Source organism: Thalassophryne amazonica, chromosome 20 (genome assembly GCF_902500255.1).
Source record: "Thalassophryne amazonica chromosome 20, fThaAma1.1, whole genome shotgun sequence".
In the NCBI taxonomy this organism is placed as follows: domain Eukaryota; kingdom Metazoa; phylum Chordata; class Actinopteri; order Batrachoidiformes; family Batrachoididae; genus Thalassophryne; species Thalassophryne amazonica.
This window is the reverse complement of record NC_047122.1, coordinates 13,568,580-13,585,240: the sequence shown is the minus strand read 5'-3', so window position 1 is coordinate 13,585,240 and position 16,661 is coordinate 13,568,580. Positions and strand designations below refer to the sequence as shown.

The following is a 16,661-nucleotide window of genomic DNA, read 5'->3' as shown; positions in this document are numbered from 1 at the left end:
TGAACACCCAACATCTTTTGCAACATTGCATGATGATTTACCCTCTTTTAAGAGTTTGATAATCCTCTCCTATGTTTCAATTGACATCTCTCGTGTTGGAGCCATGATTCATGTCAGTCCACTTGGTGCAACAGCTCTCCAAGGTGTGATCACTCCTTTTTAGATGCAGACTAACGGGCAGATCTGATTTGATGCAGGTGTTAGTTTTGGGGATGAAAATTTACAGGGTGATTCCAAAATTTATTCCTCAGAATTGAGTGAGTCCATATTTTTTCCCTCTGCTTGGTCTAAAAAGTAACCGTTACTGACTGCCACAATTTTTTTTCTTGATTTCTTATAGTGTTTCATAAAGCCAGAAAGTTGCCATTTGAAATGACTTTAGTTTTGTGTCATGTCTGTGATCTGCTTTTTTTCTACAAAATTAAGCAACTGAATGAACATCCTCCAAGGCCGGTGATTCCATAATTATTGCCAGGGGTTGTACATACAGGTGCTGCTCATATAATTAGAATATCATGAAAAAGTTGATTTATTTCAGTAATTCCATTCAAAAAGTGAAACTTGTATAATGTATACATTCATTGCACACAGACTGATATATTTCAAGTGTTTTTTACTTGTTTTTTACTTGTTAATTACTAATTAATTAATTAATTATCAATCAATGATTACTCAATTAACAATATTAATTACTATTATTAATGATTAGTATTATTAACATTAATTAATTGCTAATTAATTATTCTTAATACTATTAATTATAATTATTATAAATTACGAATTAATTAAATTAATTATTAATACCACAAAATTCTCCGACATGACTGCGATGCGTCGACAAAATCTGTGACTTCTTCTATTTCTTTGCATTTACGCAGAAAGGCAAGAAAATAAAAAGAGCAAACAGGCTACTGCAACAGGTTTCGCTTCGGTTGCCATGTTGACAAACAGTGAAGATGGCAGTTTGAGACTGGCAGTTTTTTTTTCCCGTAAGGAGGAGGGGTGTCTCAATTCATAGTGCTAGAGGCATAGACTTTCGCCTTACCCCTTGTTTTAAAGGGGTAGGCTTAGGGGTAGGGCCAAGGGAAAGGGGAAGGGGTACAAAAGAGAATTGAGATTAGGCATAAGTCTGAATCCAGCTTTTCCTTAAACGCTGGCGATATGTCTCAGGCACAAGCTCATACGCTTTCAGTACTACTGACTTAACTGTAGCATATATTTTACCCTCAGCACCGAAAAAGCTTCACATGCTTCACCCGTGAGAACACATTGCAACAACGTTTCTATCCAGACCCAACTGACCTCTTGAATATGCAATTCATTCAAATAGACTAAATTAAGTATCAACATATGACTCATCAAATTTAGGTAACAAAGATTCTGAGAAACCTCAAATTGTGGTGTAGGATCTGCTACTGGCCTATCGGCACCTTTCAACCATTCCAGCTCTAACTGCATCTTCAACAGCCTCTCCTGCTGTGCGTTCAGCAGCTGTAATAGCTCCTTCTGCTGTATATTCAGCTCCTGCTGCTCAAACATCAGTTTTGTTGGACTAGACTGTCCACCAAGAACTCCAGCAAACACAAGACCTTATTTTAAGCCAACTTTAATGGTCTCTTCACTTTGCATCACCAATGTCAATGTCGTAGTGCCCAGCTATTTCAGTTAACTGCTTCTTAGTACAACGCTCATTCTGAAGGAGAATCAAAATTGTGCAAAAACAACATTTTAACAACCAAATACAAGAAGTAGCTCACTTGCTCCCAATCTAGGTTTAGGACAGGAGACATTCCCCACTATTCCCCAAAACCAGCTAACTAACCATTCCCTAGTCTTTGTGCAGTCACATATGGTAAGGTATTATGCACGCAAAACCAGTGGAGTGAAAAAGTAACCAAAACTGGCCACCTCCAACAGCCACGGAGGTGCTCCCGAGCCGATGTTGGGAAAAAGGGAAACTCCACTCTCATTCACTGCCGCCTAAAACAAGGCCACCATGAGTCTCATGGAAACTCACTAATAAGCCTCAAAAGGAGAGGACTCCCACCTGGACACAAACGCAGCAAAGGCCCAAGGTGAGTCACTAACAAAATTATCAAAAAGTTAACCAAAAGGGAACAAATGCTCTACTCCTGCCCACCAAACAATTGCCTAACCAACATCCCCTCAACAAAAATGGCAAACTTAACTAAACAACTCACATTTAACAAGCCAATTAGGACAAGCCTCCATTTGTCACAATCCGGCTCCAAGCTTGCAACAACAACAACAAATGAGGGGAGACACGTTTAGGCCAATCAAAAGACATTTATTGTAAATAATTAACTTCAAATAAAAACTAAAGACAATGGGGTGTGGTGTGTCAACATGTAGGCTGTATGCAGTGCATGGATGTACAAATATGACTGAGTATAAAACCAAACCAAATGAAAAAGAGTTACGTGAGGGAGCAAGCAGAGACAGTGAATGTTACTGGAGCCCTGCTTTTATAATGAGCCCCCAGGTGACTCCAATTAGACATGACCCTGTCTCTGCCTGCAGGAGGAACCGCCCCTCCAGGGCAGAGGAAGGCCATGACACCCACCTTAGTAGATGTAGAAAAGTGTTTGAGCCAGGTTTGAATTTGAACACACAGACTCCTACTTATATTCGTGAGTAAACAGCTGTTTTCGAATTTCTACAATGATCGTCATGAAACTCAAATTGATAGCAAATCTCTACAACTTGGTATAAATTGAATTAAAAATATAAAATACAGCTTCCTGATGGAGTGTTGTAGAGGAGATTTTTCTTAAATAGAAGACCTGAACGTTCAGCTAATTTGGCCATCTTGTGCAGCCCTACTGTGAAGCAGCTGAAAAGTTAAAATCTGAATTTACATCAACATAAAAAAAATGCTTAAAGTGGCAGGGGGTTAGAGGGGTGTAGTTGGGGGGGTTAGGGTTAGATTTCTAGCCATGCATATGCTCCTCAGAAGTATTTACTGAACAAAAGAAAAAGTTTGAAGGACCTAAATTACATGGTGAAAAGAGTCCTCACCATGTAATTTAGGTCGATTTACGGATCGATCTATGTTCCGATCCTCACCTATGGTCATGAGATTTGGCTCATGACCGAAAGAACAAGATCGCAAGTATAAGCGGCCAAGATGAGTTTCCTCTGCAGGGTGGCTGGGCGCTCCCTTAGAGATAGGGTGAGGAGCTCGGTCACTCGGGAGGAGCTCGGAGTCGAGCCGCTGCTCCTCCACATCGAAAGGAGTCAGGTGAGGTGGCTCGGGCTTCTTTTCCGGATGTCCCCTGGACACCTCCCTGGAGAGGTGTTCCGGGCACGTCCCATTGGGAGGAGGCCCCGGGGAAGACCCAGGACACGCTGGAGGGACTACATCTCTCGGCTGGCTTGGGAGCGCGTTGGGGTTCCCCCGGAGGAGCTGGGGGAGGTGTGTGTGGATCGGGAGGTCTGGGCGGCTTTGCTTGAGCTGCTGCCCCCGCGACCCGACACCGGATAAAGCGAAAGAAAATGGATGGATGGATGGACTCTTTTCAAGGCATGTAAGATGCAAATAAAGGAAATGCTTAAAATGGCAGTGATTAAAAAGGCAGTAGTTGGGGGTTCTGGGGGGCAATGCCCCTGAAGGATATATATCCTATATGCACATAATAATTGACATTTATCAATGCTTATTGATCATGTAATCAATAGCTATGGTTAATTATACAATATCTATTGTTTGTCCAGATACTTTTGAGCTGTGTCTGAATACTTTTGAACTGTGAATTCTTGTATCGCTCTTCGATCGTTGCTATGCAAAGCTAGTTAGAACAGGATGTGAAACTGCCACGCGGGTATGTTTAGACTTCTCGGTGTGGAGTATGTACAACTTTCAAATGTCAAATGCATCTGTGGTAGTTTCTGCACAGGTAACTCCAATTATGTTAGGCCTGAAGGAATATATACACTAAATATGCTTAATTATGTATTAACCGTATATATCCTAACTGTGCTCAAATGTGCTTAAATATGTATTAACCATTTGTGCTCTTTCCCCAGTTATTTGATTTATCATGTTTCATTCATTGTTGTATGTTGGGGGGGGTTTGGCTGGACAAGGTTGGGTTGTTTTGTGTTTATTTTCCTTCCCAGGTGATTTGGGGCTGTTCTCTGAGGAAAATGTGCTGCAGATGAGTCTCTCTCCTCTGTTACGATGATTGGCTGCACCTGTTGCATTCTCGTGCGGCTCTCTATCAGGACAATCCACGACACCTGTGATGTTCACGTGCAGATCTGAGGACTTCCAGCTGGTACCAATGTAGTGATGAAGAACTACATTTAAACCAGCAGTGAGTTGGATAAGATTGCCAGAGAATACGACCTTGTGACGACCGTGTGGGGACGCTGAGGGCCATTTCAGAGTCTGACATCGCGCCTGTGAAGGAGGACGAGGGTGAGAGGCAAACGTTGTCAGCACACGACAGAGGTGAATATTCTGAAAGGTTTATCCGTGAATGTAAATTGGCGTTTATACGCAGCTATAAGTAATTATTGGTGGAAATTGTTTGGCGTGCTCCTCATGGCAGTGGCGTGCGGATTAATGATCCTCCACTAGCTGTGAGCAGCAGCCTCTTTGAACTAAGTTTTGAAACCAGACCTAAACGTGTAGCTGATAAGTTTGCCTCTAAACAATATTTCATAGTAATAAGTGTTGAATAATCTCATCTCTGTTCCTCCTTCGCAGAGTACAATCTGGGAAAGTCACCTGGGGGGGGGGGGTGTTGGTGGAACTCCTGAGTCCTGAACGTTCGGACTCCGACTGTTGAGACGCTGAGAGAGCGCGCCGCCTTTTCACCTCACCAGAACCATAATTATTTAGTATTTCATGTATAGCACAAAGGGAGAAAAATAAATGTGTTTTCTTTTTGGAACTGCTTCTGATTATTTCATGCTGGGTTCAGTCAGATACTGGACCGCTCCTCAATCCGCGCCTTATCCATAACAGAATTCTCCGGCCAAACCAATACGGACCCAGCGGCAGAAGCAGTTCCATTTCAGGAGAAAGTCCAGAAGCACCTGGAGATGATTCGGGAGCAATAAATCATCACTGCTAGAATCCTTTGATGAATCTTCCCGTGAACTTCGTTTGGTTTTTGATCATCCGATGAAAACAAATATCGTGGTTCAACGATTGCTGAACCTCCGACAGGGGTGACGAAGCGCAGCTGATTATTCTGTGGATTTTCGAGTCTTTTCCGCTCAGTCTGGTTGGAATGTTGCTGCTTTGAGGGGGGTGTTTGTAGACGGGTTGAATGACTCCCTGAAAGACGAGCTAGCCGTCTGTGACGAACCGAAGGATTTAGATGAGTTAATATCCGTCTAGACGATCGGATTAGGGAGCGTGGACGAGAGAGAGGGCGAGTGTCTGAGCGGGGTGTTTTGTCTCGGGGTTTTCCCCGACACAAGTCCGGACCGCCTCTTCTTCGTTCCTCTGAGACTCCTCCGACGGGACCTCTAGCTCCACTAGTGGACGAGCCAATGCAACTTGAAAGGGTCAGAACAGCCATATTGCCCCGGTCAAACGAGCGTCTGGAGACAGCATCATAACATGGACATTTGTGTGGGATATGAATGGGAGTTTTTGTAAACCAGGTTTTGTGTATAGCACTTGAGGTAGTTCTGGTGGGGTGAACAGGCTGGCTGGTCGGAGTTCGTTTGGACTCAGGTAAGCGTGTGTTTTTTTTTTTTTTATTGTTTATAGTTATTTAATTTTTGTTAGCAGAATGGGTCGTTTTATTTTGTTGGTTTTTATTTCCCTGTCCCCTAACCCCAGCCTCACACACTTCTGGGCGTTCATCTTTGGTGTTGTGAGGTGGTGCAGGTTGGTTGCTGGGCCTTCCCATGAGGACCTCTGCACCTGGGGGGGGGGGGGGGGGGTCCAGGGCTTGGGTATTGTGTTTTTCTTTTGTGTATTACCCCGGTGTGCTTCCCTGGGGTATGTTTGTGGTACTCTCTGGGGGGGATGCTGGGGGCCTTTTTTTGTTTTGTTTTTGTGTTTGGGGTTGTTTCGGGATGTTTTTTTTTTTTTGTTTTTTTTTTATGCCGGCCAGCCTTTCTACAGCATCTCCCGGCTCTGCTGCCTGCTGTGATCTCTGCCCTCCTCCTGCTTTGGCCTTTGATGTGTGGGGTTGTTTTTGGGTCTGGTTTGTGCGGTCGCCGGGAGGCTTCCCGTTGACAGGGTGGGGGGGGGGGTACTGTTGTGTGTTGGGGGGGATTTGGCTGGACAAGGTTGGGTTGTTTTGTGTTTATTTTCCTTCCCAGGTGATTTGGGGCTGTTCTCTGAGGAAAATGTGCTGCAGAAGAGTCTCTCTCCTCTGTTACGATGATTGGCTGCACCTGTTGCATTCTCGTGCGGCTCTCTCTCAGGACAATCCACGACACCTGTGATGTTCACATGCAGATCTGAGGACTTCCAGCTGGTACCAATGTAGTGATGAAGAACTACGAGGGCTGTCAATAAAGTATAGGTCCTTTTTATTTTTTTCAAAAACTATATGGATTTCATTCATATGTTTTTACGTCAGACATGCTTCAACCCTCGTGCGCATGCATGAGTTTTTCCACGCCTGTCTGTGACGTCATTCGCCTGTGAGCACTCCTTGTGGGAGGAGTCGTCCAGCCCCTCATCGGAATTCCTTTGTCTGAGAAGTTGCTGAGAGACTGGCACTTTGTTTGATCAAAATTTTTTCTAAACCTGTGAGACACATCGAAGTGGACAAGGTTTGAAAAATTAAGCTGGTTTTCGGTGAAAATTTTAACGGCTGATGAGAGATTTTGAGGTGATATTGTCGCTTTAAGGAATTCCCACGGTGCGAGACGTCACGCAGCGCTCTCCAGCGCCTGTCGTCAGCCTGTTTCAAGCTGAAAACCTCCACATTTCAGGCTCTATTGATCCAGAACGTCGTGAGAGAACAGAGAAGTTTCAGAAGAAGTCGGTTTCAGCATTTTATCCGGATATTCCACTGTTAAAGGAGATTTTTTAATGAAAGACGTGCGGACGTTCAGACTCCGACTGTTGAGACGCTGAGAGAGCGCGCCGCCTTTTCACCTCAGCAGAACTATAATTATTTAGTATTTCATGTATAGCACAAAGGGAGAAAAATAAATGTGTTTTCTTTTTGGAACTGCTTCTGATTATTTCATGCTGGGTTCAGTCAGATATTGGACCGCTCCTCAATCCGTGTCTAATCCATAACATTCATTATTGATTTTACCATGTTTTATTCATTACTGATTGATTCTTTATTGAGCTAAGGATACTTATAATTACACAGTATGTATTAATGTTTCTGAAGTTATCATTTAAGCATATATTAGTAAAACATGAAATTGTGCAGACAGAAAGCAGAACTTGCCGCGGGGTAAGAAAATTCCTGTCAGGACGTCTAGTTTCTTTTGTGTAAGGCGAGTTGGTATTTTGAGTGTGAATGTGAAACTACTGGCTTAACTGCAGGCTTTCTGAGAAAATAGCAGAAGTTCATGTAAATGTCAACCATAGCTGTCGAATATAATAATTAGTGAAGTGTTATCAACTAGGGAAAGGGTTATGCATCTCCTCATTAGGTAAAAAAAAGCCTTGGAGTCAGATGGAAACATCACCTGTCAAAACAGGAAGACAGCACGATGTGATCAGGAGGACCAGGCCCAGAAGAAGATGAAGTGAAGACCCCCAATCTTCCAACATTAGAATATTGTCTAGACAGTGTAGAGCTGAAAGATAGTATAAAGTGGGGTCCAGGGTTAGATACAGGTTGTCTCTTCATGCCGACATTCTTCATTCGGCTACATCAGGGACAGACCGCTGAACAGACCCACGAAGCTTTGTGTATGGTAAAACTGAGCCTACTCGTCCTGTAACTTTAAATTCTGTTACTGTTAATGTGTTATTAATAATTCTGTTCATTAAATCTCAGTGTGAAGGTCTATTCACTGGAGCAATTGTGTTCAGTTTTAAATAACTTGTCAAATCCTTCTTTCAAATGAAACAAACATGCAGACTGATGTGATGGGGGGAGGCGAGGTCACAGGAGACCCCCAGAATCCAGTCTAACACTCCCAGAAGCAGAAGATTTTTGTCATGATTACACTCCCAGCATTTTTACTGAAAATAAAGTGTGACGGACATAAATGAGATGGTGAGGACTTTTTCCAGGCATGTGAGAATGCAAAGAAAATGCTTAAATTGGCAGGGGATTAAAGCCCCTTTCACACCAGGGCTGCTTCAAGTTGCGTCATGCAGCGTCATGACGACGCCACGTGGAAGCAACCCAGTGCAGAGACGATGTAGCTCAACGCCACAACAGTGCGAGGAACGCAAAGGATGAAGCAAATCCGACGCCAACATGGCTTCAAATGATTCAACACACACCTACAACTTCAAATGGTTCAGTACTCACACACACATATGAAAACGCGGCTTCAAATGGTTCAACACACACACAAAACAAGGCTTCAAATGGTTTAACGCACACACATAAAAAATCCACAAGGATTCAAATGGTTTAACACACAAATGGTTCAGTACGCTCACACATATGACGGCTTCAAATGGACACTAACCACACGTTTGAGGACAAGGAAGTTAAAATCTAACCAGAGAGAAGAAATGGTTTGAGAGAGGTGTCAAGGAAGCATTCTTTGTAAAACAGTTGAAACCCAGCCTTAACCGCGGAGCGGGTCTCAGACACGCTTTGTCCCCTGTTTACAATGTGGTACTCAGGTCAAAGCAGTTTCAGTCTTTTGTTCATGGTAATGAGTCATTCACGTCATCAGGAGAGAGTCGTCAAGGGAGCCATCAGGGGAGGCATCCGTCCTGTCATTAGGAGAGTGCTAACTAGAGCACAATCGGTGCTAATTAGAGCTATTGTTTAGTCACTAGCCTATAGCAGTCAGCCTCTCGGTAGGTGGGGTCTGGTTAGGATAAAAAAACCCAGCTTTTGTTGGCTTCTGGTTTATTCTTCTCTACAAGAGTCAAGACAGAAGTCAGACTACCAGAGCAAGTATTTTAGGTGAGGAAGCTTCTGTGATTTGAAGCGAAACGTCCTCACGTCAAGCAACCCAGTCCAGTCGAAGATTCAAGCTTCTCTACTACACATATGAAAACATGGCTTCAAATGGTTCAACACACACATAAAAAACACAAGTGGTTCTGTACGCACACACACATACGAAAACATGTCTTCAATGGTTTAACACACACAAAACAAGGCTTCAAATGGTTCAGTATGCACAAGCGCACATATGAAAACATGGCTTCAAATGGTTCAACACACAAACATAAAAAACCAAAAGGCTTCAAATGGTTTAATGCACGCCCACACACACACACACACACAAACAAAATCAACACTTCAACTAAAGTACGCACACGCACATATGAAAACACAGCTTCAAATGGTTCAACACACACATAAAAACATAAGTGGTTCTGTACACGCACACACATACGAAAACATGTCTTCAAATGGTTTAACACACACAAAACAAGGCTTCAAATGGTGCAGTATGCACAAGCGCACACATACATACACGTACACGCTAGGCTTAACTCAAATCGCCATTTTGTCCTTCACTGGGCAGCAGAGGTCGTTTCACCGCCATTTTGTTGCAGGAGAACGCTGCATGTGACGTAAAAAACGTCACGGTGTATAAAAGCCAGGTCCCTCCTACCAGGCTTCATTCGTGGATTTGGTCAGAGGTAAGTGTGGTTTGTGCGACAGTCATCGGCGTGTTGCGCATTTCCACCTTGTTTTAACCGTTATTTATTGTAACCAAACTATGACTATTGACATAGCCGAAGGTTTATGTAATTACATGTGTTTTGTTTTTGTGTTTTGCAGGTGTGAATTCGCTTCTCTGGAGACTGGGTCATCGTGGACTTTGAACCACTACTTAAAAGCATATTTTTTCTTCAAGTAATGGACATTTGATTACTCTTTTTTTCCTCCAGTTTGCTCCCGAAGGAAAGGCTAGCCTGTAGCTACCACAGCCCCACCCAAAAGAAGTCTGTGTGATACTAAACCATGAAGTTTGACGTTATAAACTTATGAAATAAGAGTTATAAGTGCCTTTAAGGTACAGAACAATATATCCGAGCCGCTGAGGACCTGTGTTTAAAAATAGTAAGTTTTACTGTTTCAGTCGTAAGACAATAGGCTAGTGTTAGCGGGCTAGGCTAACGCTAGCAGGCTAGGTTAGCTTGTGGAATGTTCTGGTATGAGCTCACACAGGAAGGCGGACGGAGGCTCAAATGCTCCGTTTCTTTGTGTGTGAGACGGACTGGACGCACCAGAAAGAACCGTTAAAGAACCATAAGCAATCTACTGATAAAGATTGCCGTAAGCGTAGTCAGTGAACAGACGAAGCCGGAGTTTGGCCTGCTGTAGCGGACGGATGCCAGCGCAATCTGTACATAAAGATTGCTTTAGTTTGACGGGACGCTCGCTGTGGATTCAGACTACCTCCTGGTTTCTACACTGGACGTTTTGACTAAACTGACGCAGATTAAGTTGAGACTGAACTGCTTGTGTGTTTGGCTAGGTTACGTTTTTGGAGGGGGGAGGGGGCGCTCCGTGGAGTGTTTGCGTGGCGGCCATTGTTTAGCGGGAGGAGGGCTTTGCTGAAGCCGCGGGAGGGACTCGCGGCGGATCCGCAGGCCTGCACCGTCGTTGAAACTTTATATAAATCATTAAATATGCCCGGCAAAATACTTAAAATCAACCTACAAATGTTTTTTTTTTCCCCTCCCTTTGCTGCAACAACATTTGAAACGCCATAAACTTATTGATAGGTCCGTATACAACAAATAAATTGATAATTATTTTAAGTCATGAAAAAAAATAATGCATTGCTTTTATTTTTATCCTTCAAATCGAAGTAGTTTATTGGTCAATTTTAGTATGGTTTTCTTGGGCTTTAGAGAATTGTACTTTTTTCAAAATCAAAGTTTGTTTCTGTATTCTCGGTAAATTATGTTTACGTTTTCTTGGGCTCTAAAGCGTTATGATTTATATTCTCTGATATATCAAAAATCCATATTTTTGTACTTAAGCAAATTATTTTAGTACTGTTTTCCTTGTGCTCTAGAAATGTGACATTTTGTGTTGGTAAATGTTTCCTTGAGCTATAGAAAGTTGATTTATTTATTCTATAGCATAAGTCAAATATATTTTTATACTTTTTGTTAAATTATTCTCCATTTCTTTGGTCTGTAGAAAGTACTTGTTTTTTTCTGTAGCTTAAATCTGTTTTTGTACTTTAGGTAAATTATTTTACCATTTCCCCAGACTGGAGAAAGTTGATTTATTTTGACATTTTACTAAATGTAGTAGTGATTAATGTAGGCAAAAAGTGAGTTTCCCTATGACTGACACTAATAAGTAGGTCGTGGTGTAGGGTGGGTGGGTGATTTTGTGTTATAATTGTGACATTTCCGTGAGTTGTGTAATTTGCAGTGTTTTGGAGGTGTGAGACTTTATAAAACTTCTACTACAACACGGGTACACGGGTAAGATCTGATTCCTCACATTGCCACAGCCTATTTACATGGTAAATGACACTAAATCATTTCAGCATGACAGTACAGAGAAATAAATGCATGTTTGTACAGCTCAGACCAACAACTTTAGTGGCCAGAACTGTAGACACGCCTGCACAGTGTCATGAAGAAGACCACAGGCATCCTGCTGTGAAGCCGGAGCTTTTCTTCAGCTGTCAGCTGTGTGATAAACTCTTTATGTGTGCATCTCCTGCCTCATCACCACGCATACTGAGGTCCAGACCCCAGCCTGCTCTGACACGGAGTCATAAAGCCGTTGATTATCGGGGAAGTGGTGTGTGCTGTCTTTCTGGTCATTGAATGTAATGAACACATTGTGAACACATACTGTACACAGTCTGGACATGCATAAAGGACAATCACACTTGGCGGCCTTTTTTTTCCAGTCACATTTTTGAAGAAACCAGCATGTGTGTCCCCCGCTGTACATGTGAAATTTTATATCATTATCATGTGACACGTCACACAGCCTACAGGGGGCGCTAACTGCCCTCTAGTGTAAAAGCTGATGAGATGATTCAGTGAAAATCACATTTTATAATTGCATATGGGAAATTAACAATTCTGTTCTCGGTCACATGGTTTGTTGTTGCGTAATTTGTGCCATTGTCTTTTAATATTAATTGCTGAAATGGCGCCTCCCCCCCAAATAATGACTGCCATCAGCCAGGAAAGGAAGTTAGTGGTTGTTTGTGTGAATGCTTAAAGGCAGGAATGGTGCACTTCCAGGCAGGTGTAGATGGGATACAAAATTTAATTTGTGTGAGGTGGGATTTCCTTTCATCTACCTGCAAGTACTTCAAGCTTTGGTGTTATTCATAAAACGCTTTGGACATCCTGGAGTCTGGATTCTGATTTTCATTCTGCCTTGTGATGTCACAGAGGTGTCAGAATTTGAACTGGCCTCTGTCTGCTTTGCCACAGTACCTTGGCAGAGGGATGTGCTCTCCTTGTTCTACTTTATCGCTTTCCTTTTCATTACATGTTCCACTGTGACAGAAGTATGTTGATTAAAAAATTGTTTCTGTCAAATCTCTCTTTTATTCCAGTACAGGGTTTGAGTTTTCATCTACCTCTTAGTCTGTTTAATGTTACTCATCGCACCCCCCAATACACACACACACACACACACATGTTGACATCAAAAAGTATTCAAATGGACTAAATTTTGGAATTGAACATTCATTAGTTTGAGCCAGGCGTGAATAATTAACTTCTTAAATTATTCGTTTTAATAATCTCATCTATTGTACTTTATTGAAACAGCGCCCCCACCTGTAGAGTAGCTCATGCAATTGGAGGACTGCAGGGTCCTGGCTGATGTATGCGCTCCCTGAGTGCTCTTGTTCGTGTGCGTTCATAAGCAGCAGGTTTCCTGATGGTGCTCCATGCCTGTGGGCGGTTTGTGTCCCAGGCCGTGCTGGTAAGTGTGAGGTGTCGAGTGCTGTTAAAACCACAGGGCGCCAGGCGTGCTGCCACCTATGCCCACTGTACTCCAGTGTGCTACTTTTGGGGCCTTTGGCTTTAACAGTTCACTGCTGTGTTTGGCAGCTGACAGTTTAACCAGCTCGGGGTATTGATGGGGGTGTTTGAACCTGGTGGTTATTGTGAGGGGGTTCAAGGTGAAACCGGTCTGGCGTGTGTGAACTTGACTGTACTTTAGCTCTCAGGGAGTGAGTGTGTGTGTAACCTGACTGGTCTGACTATACTCTAGGTTTCTGTTTTGTTAGCGACTCCTGACTGTAGTCTGGGTGTTATTCCTCTGTGAGGTTTTCTTTTTTGGCGGGATGGGTAGGCAAATAATGATTGTTGAAGATGACATTTTAAAGTGTCCAGTTCATGCCAGATGTGTTGTGCACGTTCTAACCATGAGTTGTTTTGTCAGATATGGCAGGGGGACCTGTGGACCCCAGGGAGATTCTGAAGGGCGTGGAGGCTCTGTTGGGGAAGGATGGGGAGCTGCGCAGCCTTGAGGGTGTCCCAAAAGTATTCAGGTAAGAAGCTAAAATGAGCCATATGTGTTGCTGCTGAATCATGACCTGTATACTCTGTTAACTGTCTACTCTTGATCTGTTGTAATACAGTTTGATGAAAGCTTCCACCAAGATGATCAGTAGGTGTATGTACCTGAATATTTTGCTGCAGACAAAATCCCACGACATTCTTAACAGGTACGTCTCACATTTGCTCTGCTACAAATAAACATATATGCATCAATGTGGGAACCTTAATGTGGAATTATTGCAGTCAATATAAAATAAATGAATAAAAATCCACAACACAGTTTGGGTTCAGGTGTACATATTTGCTGTTGGAATCCCTCAGTCATCACTGACAGATGTCAGGGTGCATGTGCACCTGGTTTCTCTTGAAAATTTAAGTCCAGACACCCTGGTACAGCATGTCTGTGCAAAGGAGACTGGGCCTTATGAGTTAGTAACCCTCATTCAGGAGCTGCAGAATGGCAGATTTGCTCTCCCAAAAACCTGTCTGACGCCAGACGCAGATTTGAAGAAGGGCCTTGCATTGTTTTTTTTTGTTTTTTGTTTTTTTAGGGCCAGAACGGGACTAATGTCTTTGTCCCACAGCCGCTCCTGTCCACCCCGCTTTATTTCAGACCATTCGCCCTATTGAGATATCCGATAATCACTTGCATGCCAGAGAGGTGCAATTTTGCATGCCAATGAGTAAACTTGTCTCATTGCTCACAGGGCATCTGAACCTGAAACTCGATTATTATGTTACATCTATGACAAACATAACTTTACAGTTACACTGTCTAACTCATAAGAAGGAATGAAAAAAGTGTCTCCTGTGAACACCTAGGGATAGAAAACTGCTGTATCCTAGTAAGAGCAGAATACTACTGGAATGAATTTGAATAAGGAAAGTTGGGTTTATTTTCTCACCAAAGTGGATGCTGCACTCACTGCAATTTATTTTCTGTCATAGTGCCAGATTGCATTTCAGAGCTTCTAGAATTCAAACATTTTTGTGTGGGTGCTGTTGGGGGGTAGTTTTGGGTTTCAGCTTTTTTTGTTGTTTTTCACCACTTTCATCCCTGAATATGTCAGTCGTGAGTCACTTTTGTGAGGATTAAAATCACTAACTGGGACTCCTGTCTTGTTGCGAAAAAGAAACAAGAATCGTCCTCCGTTCTGTTCACACAGCTCCAAACGCTGCACGGCTCTCTGCCGAGTCAAGTTAGAATGATAGAGTCCAGTCGGAATTAATAACTTAAAAGGGAAACGCTGGTTAAATCAATGGACACCTCTTTCCAAATGTTGTAATATAAACAAACTGCAATCAATCAAAATGAGACGTCCTGCACAGATGTGCAGCAGCCGGCTGAGCTCAGTTCAGAGGTATGGAGTGACATTCATGCCAAAATGTCTGAAAGGAAATGCTTTTGACAAAACTACAGATTTTGTTTGTTTTTATTTATGCCCAGAGTCCAAGGATACAGTGACCAATTTCATATTTATTTACTTTAAGCCTACTTTTAGTACACAGAAAATTCGCAAGAGGTATCGATAAGTAATTGGATTGATAAGCAGAATCGATAATGGCATCGATATCGATAAAATCTTATCAATACCCATCCCTAGTCGGGTTGCTGCGAGAACTCCCACTGCGGCTGCACCTGTTTTTGTATGTGTACCTGATGACTACCAGGCTATAGTCTAATAATTATTCCATATTTTATTTATCAGCATTATTATGAATAATCTATATTGGAAATTTGTACATATTGTAATCATGGTAGCTTGTGTTTTTTTTATTTTTTTTATTTTGTGGTTGGCGGGTGACTGACAGGCTTGTCTGTCCAGGGTGGTCACAACTGACTCCAAGGGCGGGCAAGGCACCCAAAGGCCCCGCCTATGATGCCAAGTCTACCACAAACCATCAGTCAGGCAATGTGAAGAATCTCAGAGGGGTTTTTTTTTTGGGGGTTTTTTTGTTGTTGTTTTTTTATGACACGTTTGCACTGATTGTGGTGTGAATCGAGTTAACGAGGAGTGAGGTGAAGTCCTCCAGCTCTTTTTTTTTCTTTTGTTTTCTGAGTCAAAATCTGTTTAGTCAGATTCTGATACCTGACACCTGTTGAAAGCTCTGATTGTATGGATGTGGACCACACTGAGAGCTTTTAATGTCACACTGCAGTCAGAAGACTGGCGGTAAGATTAAAAAACAAAAATGAGACAATTAGTGCACTGTCAGGTCAAAATAACATTTACTCCTAAGATGTTTGTGTGAGAGAATACTGAACTCAAAGGGCTCTGGAAGTGCTAAAATGATTATTCAGATTCAAATTTTGTTTATTTGGCCACATTTTTCATTGGTGTTATTAACATAATGGGGCCTGATATCATTCGGTGAAACTTTTTCATTCATCCATGTTTATTAACTTGAACAAGATAAAACCATGAGGGCAGCAGTTCATTAATGTTTTGTACCCTTTTTAAAGTGATGCTGTCAGGGATTAAAGTTCTCCATCGCTATGATGGATTTCAATCAATCAATCAATCAATCAATTTTTTTATATAGCGCCAAATCACAACAAACAGTTGCCCCAAGGCGCTTTATATTGTAAGGCAAGGCCATACAATAATTATGTAAAACCCCAACGGTCAAAACGACCCCCTGTGAGCAAGCACTTGGCTACAGTGGGAAGGAAAAACTCCCTTTTAACAGGAAGAAACCTCCAGCAGAACCAGGCCCAGGGAGGGGCAGTCTTCCGCTGGGACTGGTTGGGGCTGAGGGAGAGAACCAGGAAAAAGACATGCTGTGGAGGGGAGCAGAGATCGATCACTAATGATTAAATGCAGAGTGGTGCATACAGAGCAAAAAGAGAAAGAAACAGTGCATCATGGGAACCCCCCAGCAGTCTACGTCTATAGCAGCATAACTAAGGGATGGTTCAGGGTCACCTGATCCAGCCCTAACTATAAGCTTTAGCAAAAAGGAAAGTTTTAAGCCTAATCTTAAAAGTAGAGAGGGTGTCTGTCTCCCTGATCTGAATTGGGAGCTGGTTCCACAGGAGAGGAGCCTGAAA

The 16,661-nt window shown here is 42.6% G+C and overlaps 1 protein-coding gene across 4 annotated transcripts in view; it reads left to right on the top strand.

Annotated features, from left to right (window-relative positions):
- Positions 1-9,697: 9,697 nt before the first annotated feature.
- The window catches only part of ppp1r10 (protein phosphatase 1, regulatory subunit 10), a 29,063-nt gene continuing 22,099 nt past the window's right edge, over positions 9,698-16,661 (top strand). For 3 of the 4 annotated variants that reach the window (XM_034160451.1, XM_034160450.1, XM_034160448.1), the window contains exons 1-4: positions 9,698-9,745; positions 9,888-10,169; positions 13,491-13,599; positions 13,690-13,776. In XM_034160451.1, the coding sequence (XP_034016342.1) occupies positions 13,493-13,599; positions 13,690-13,776 (194 nt within the window). In that variant the 5' untranslated portion in view covers positions 9,698-9,745; positions 9,888-10,169; positions 13,491-13,492. Of the gene's footprint in view, positions 9,746-9,881; positions 10,170-13,490; positions 13,600-13,689; positions 13,777-16,661 lie in introns of those variants that run through there. The other variant, XM_034160449.1, reaches the window with a different exon arrangement.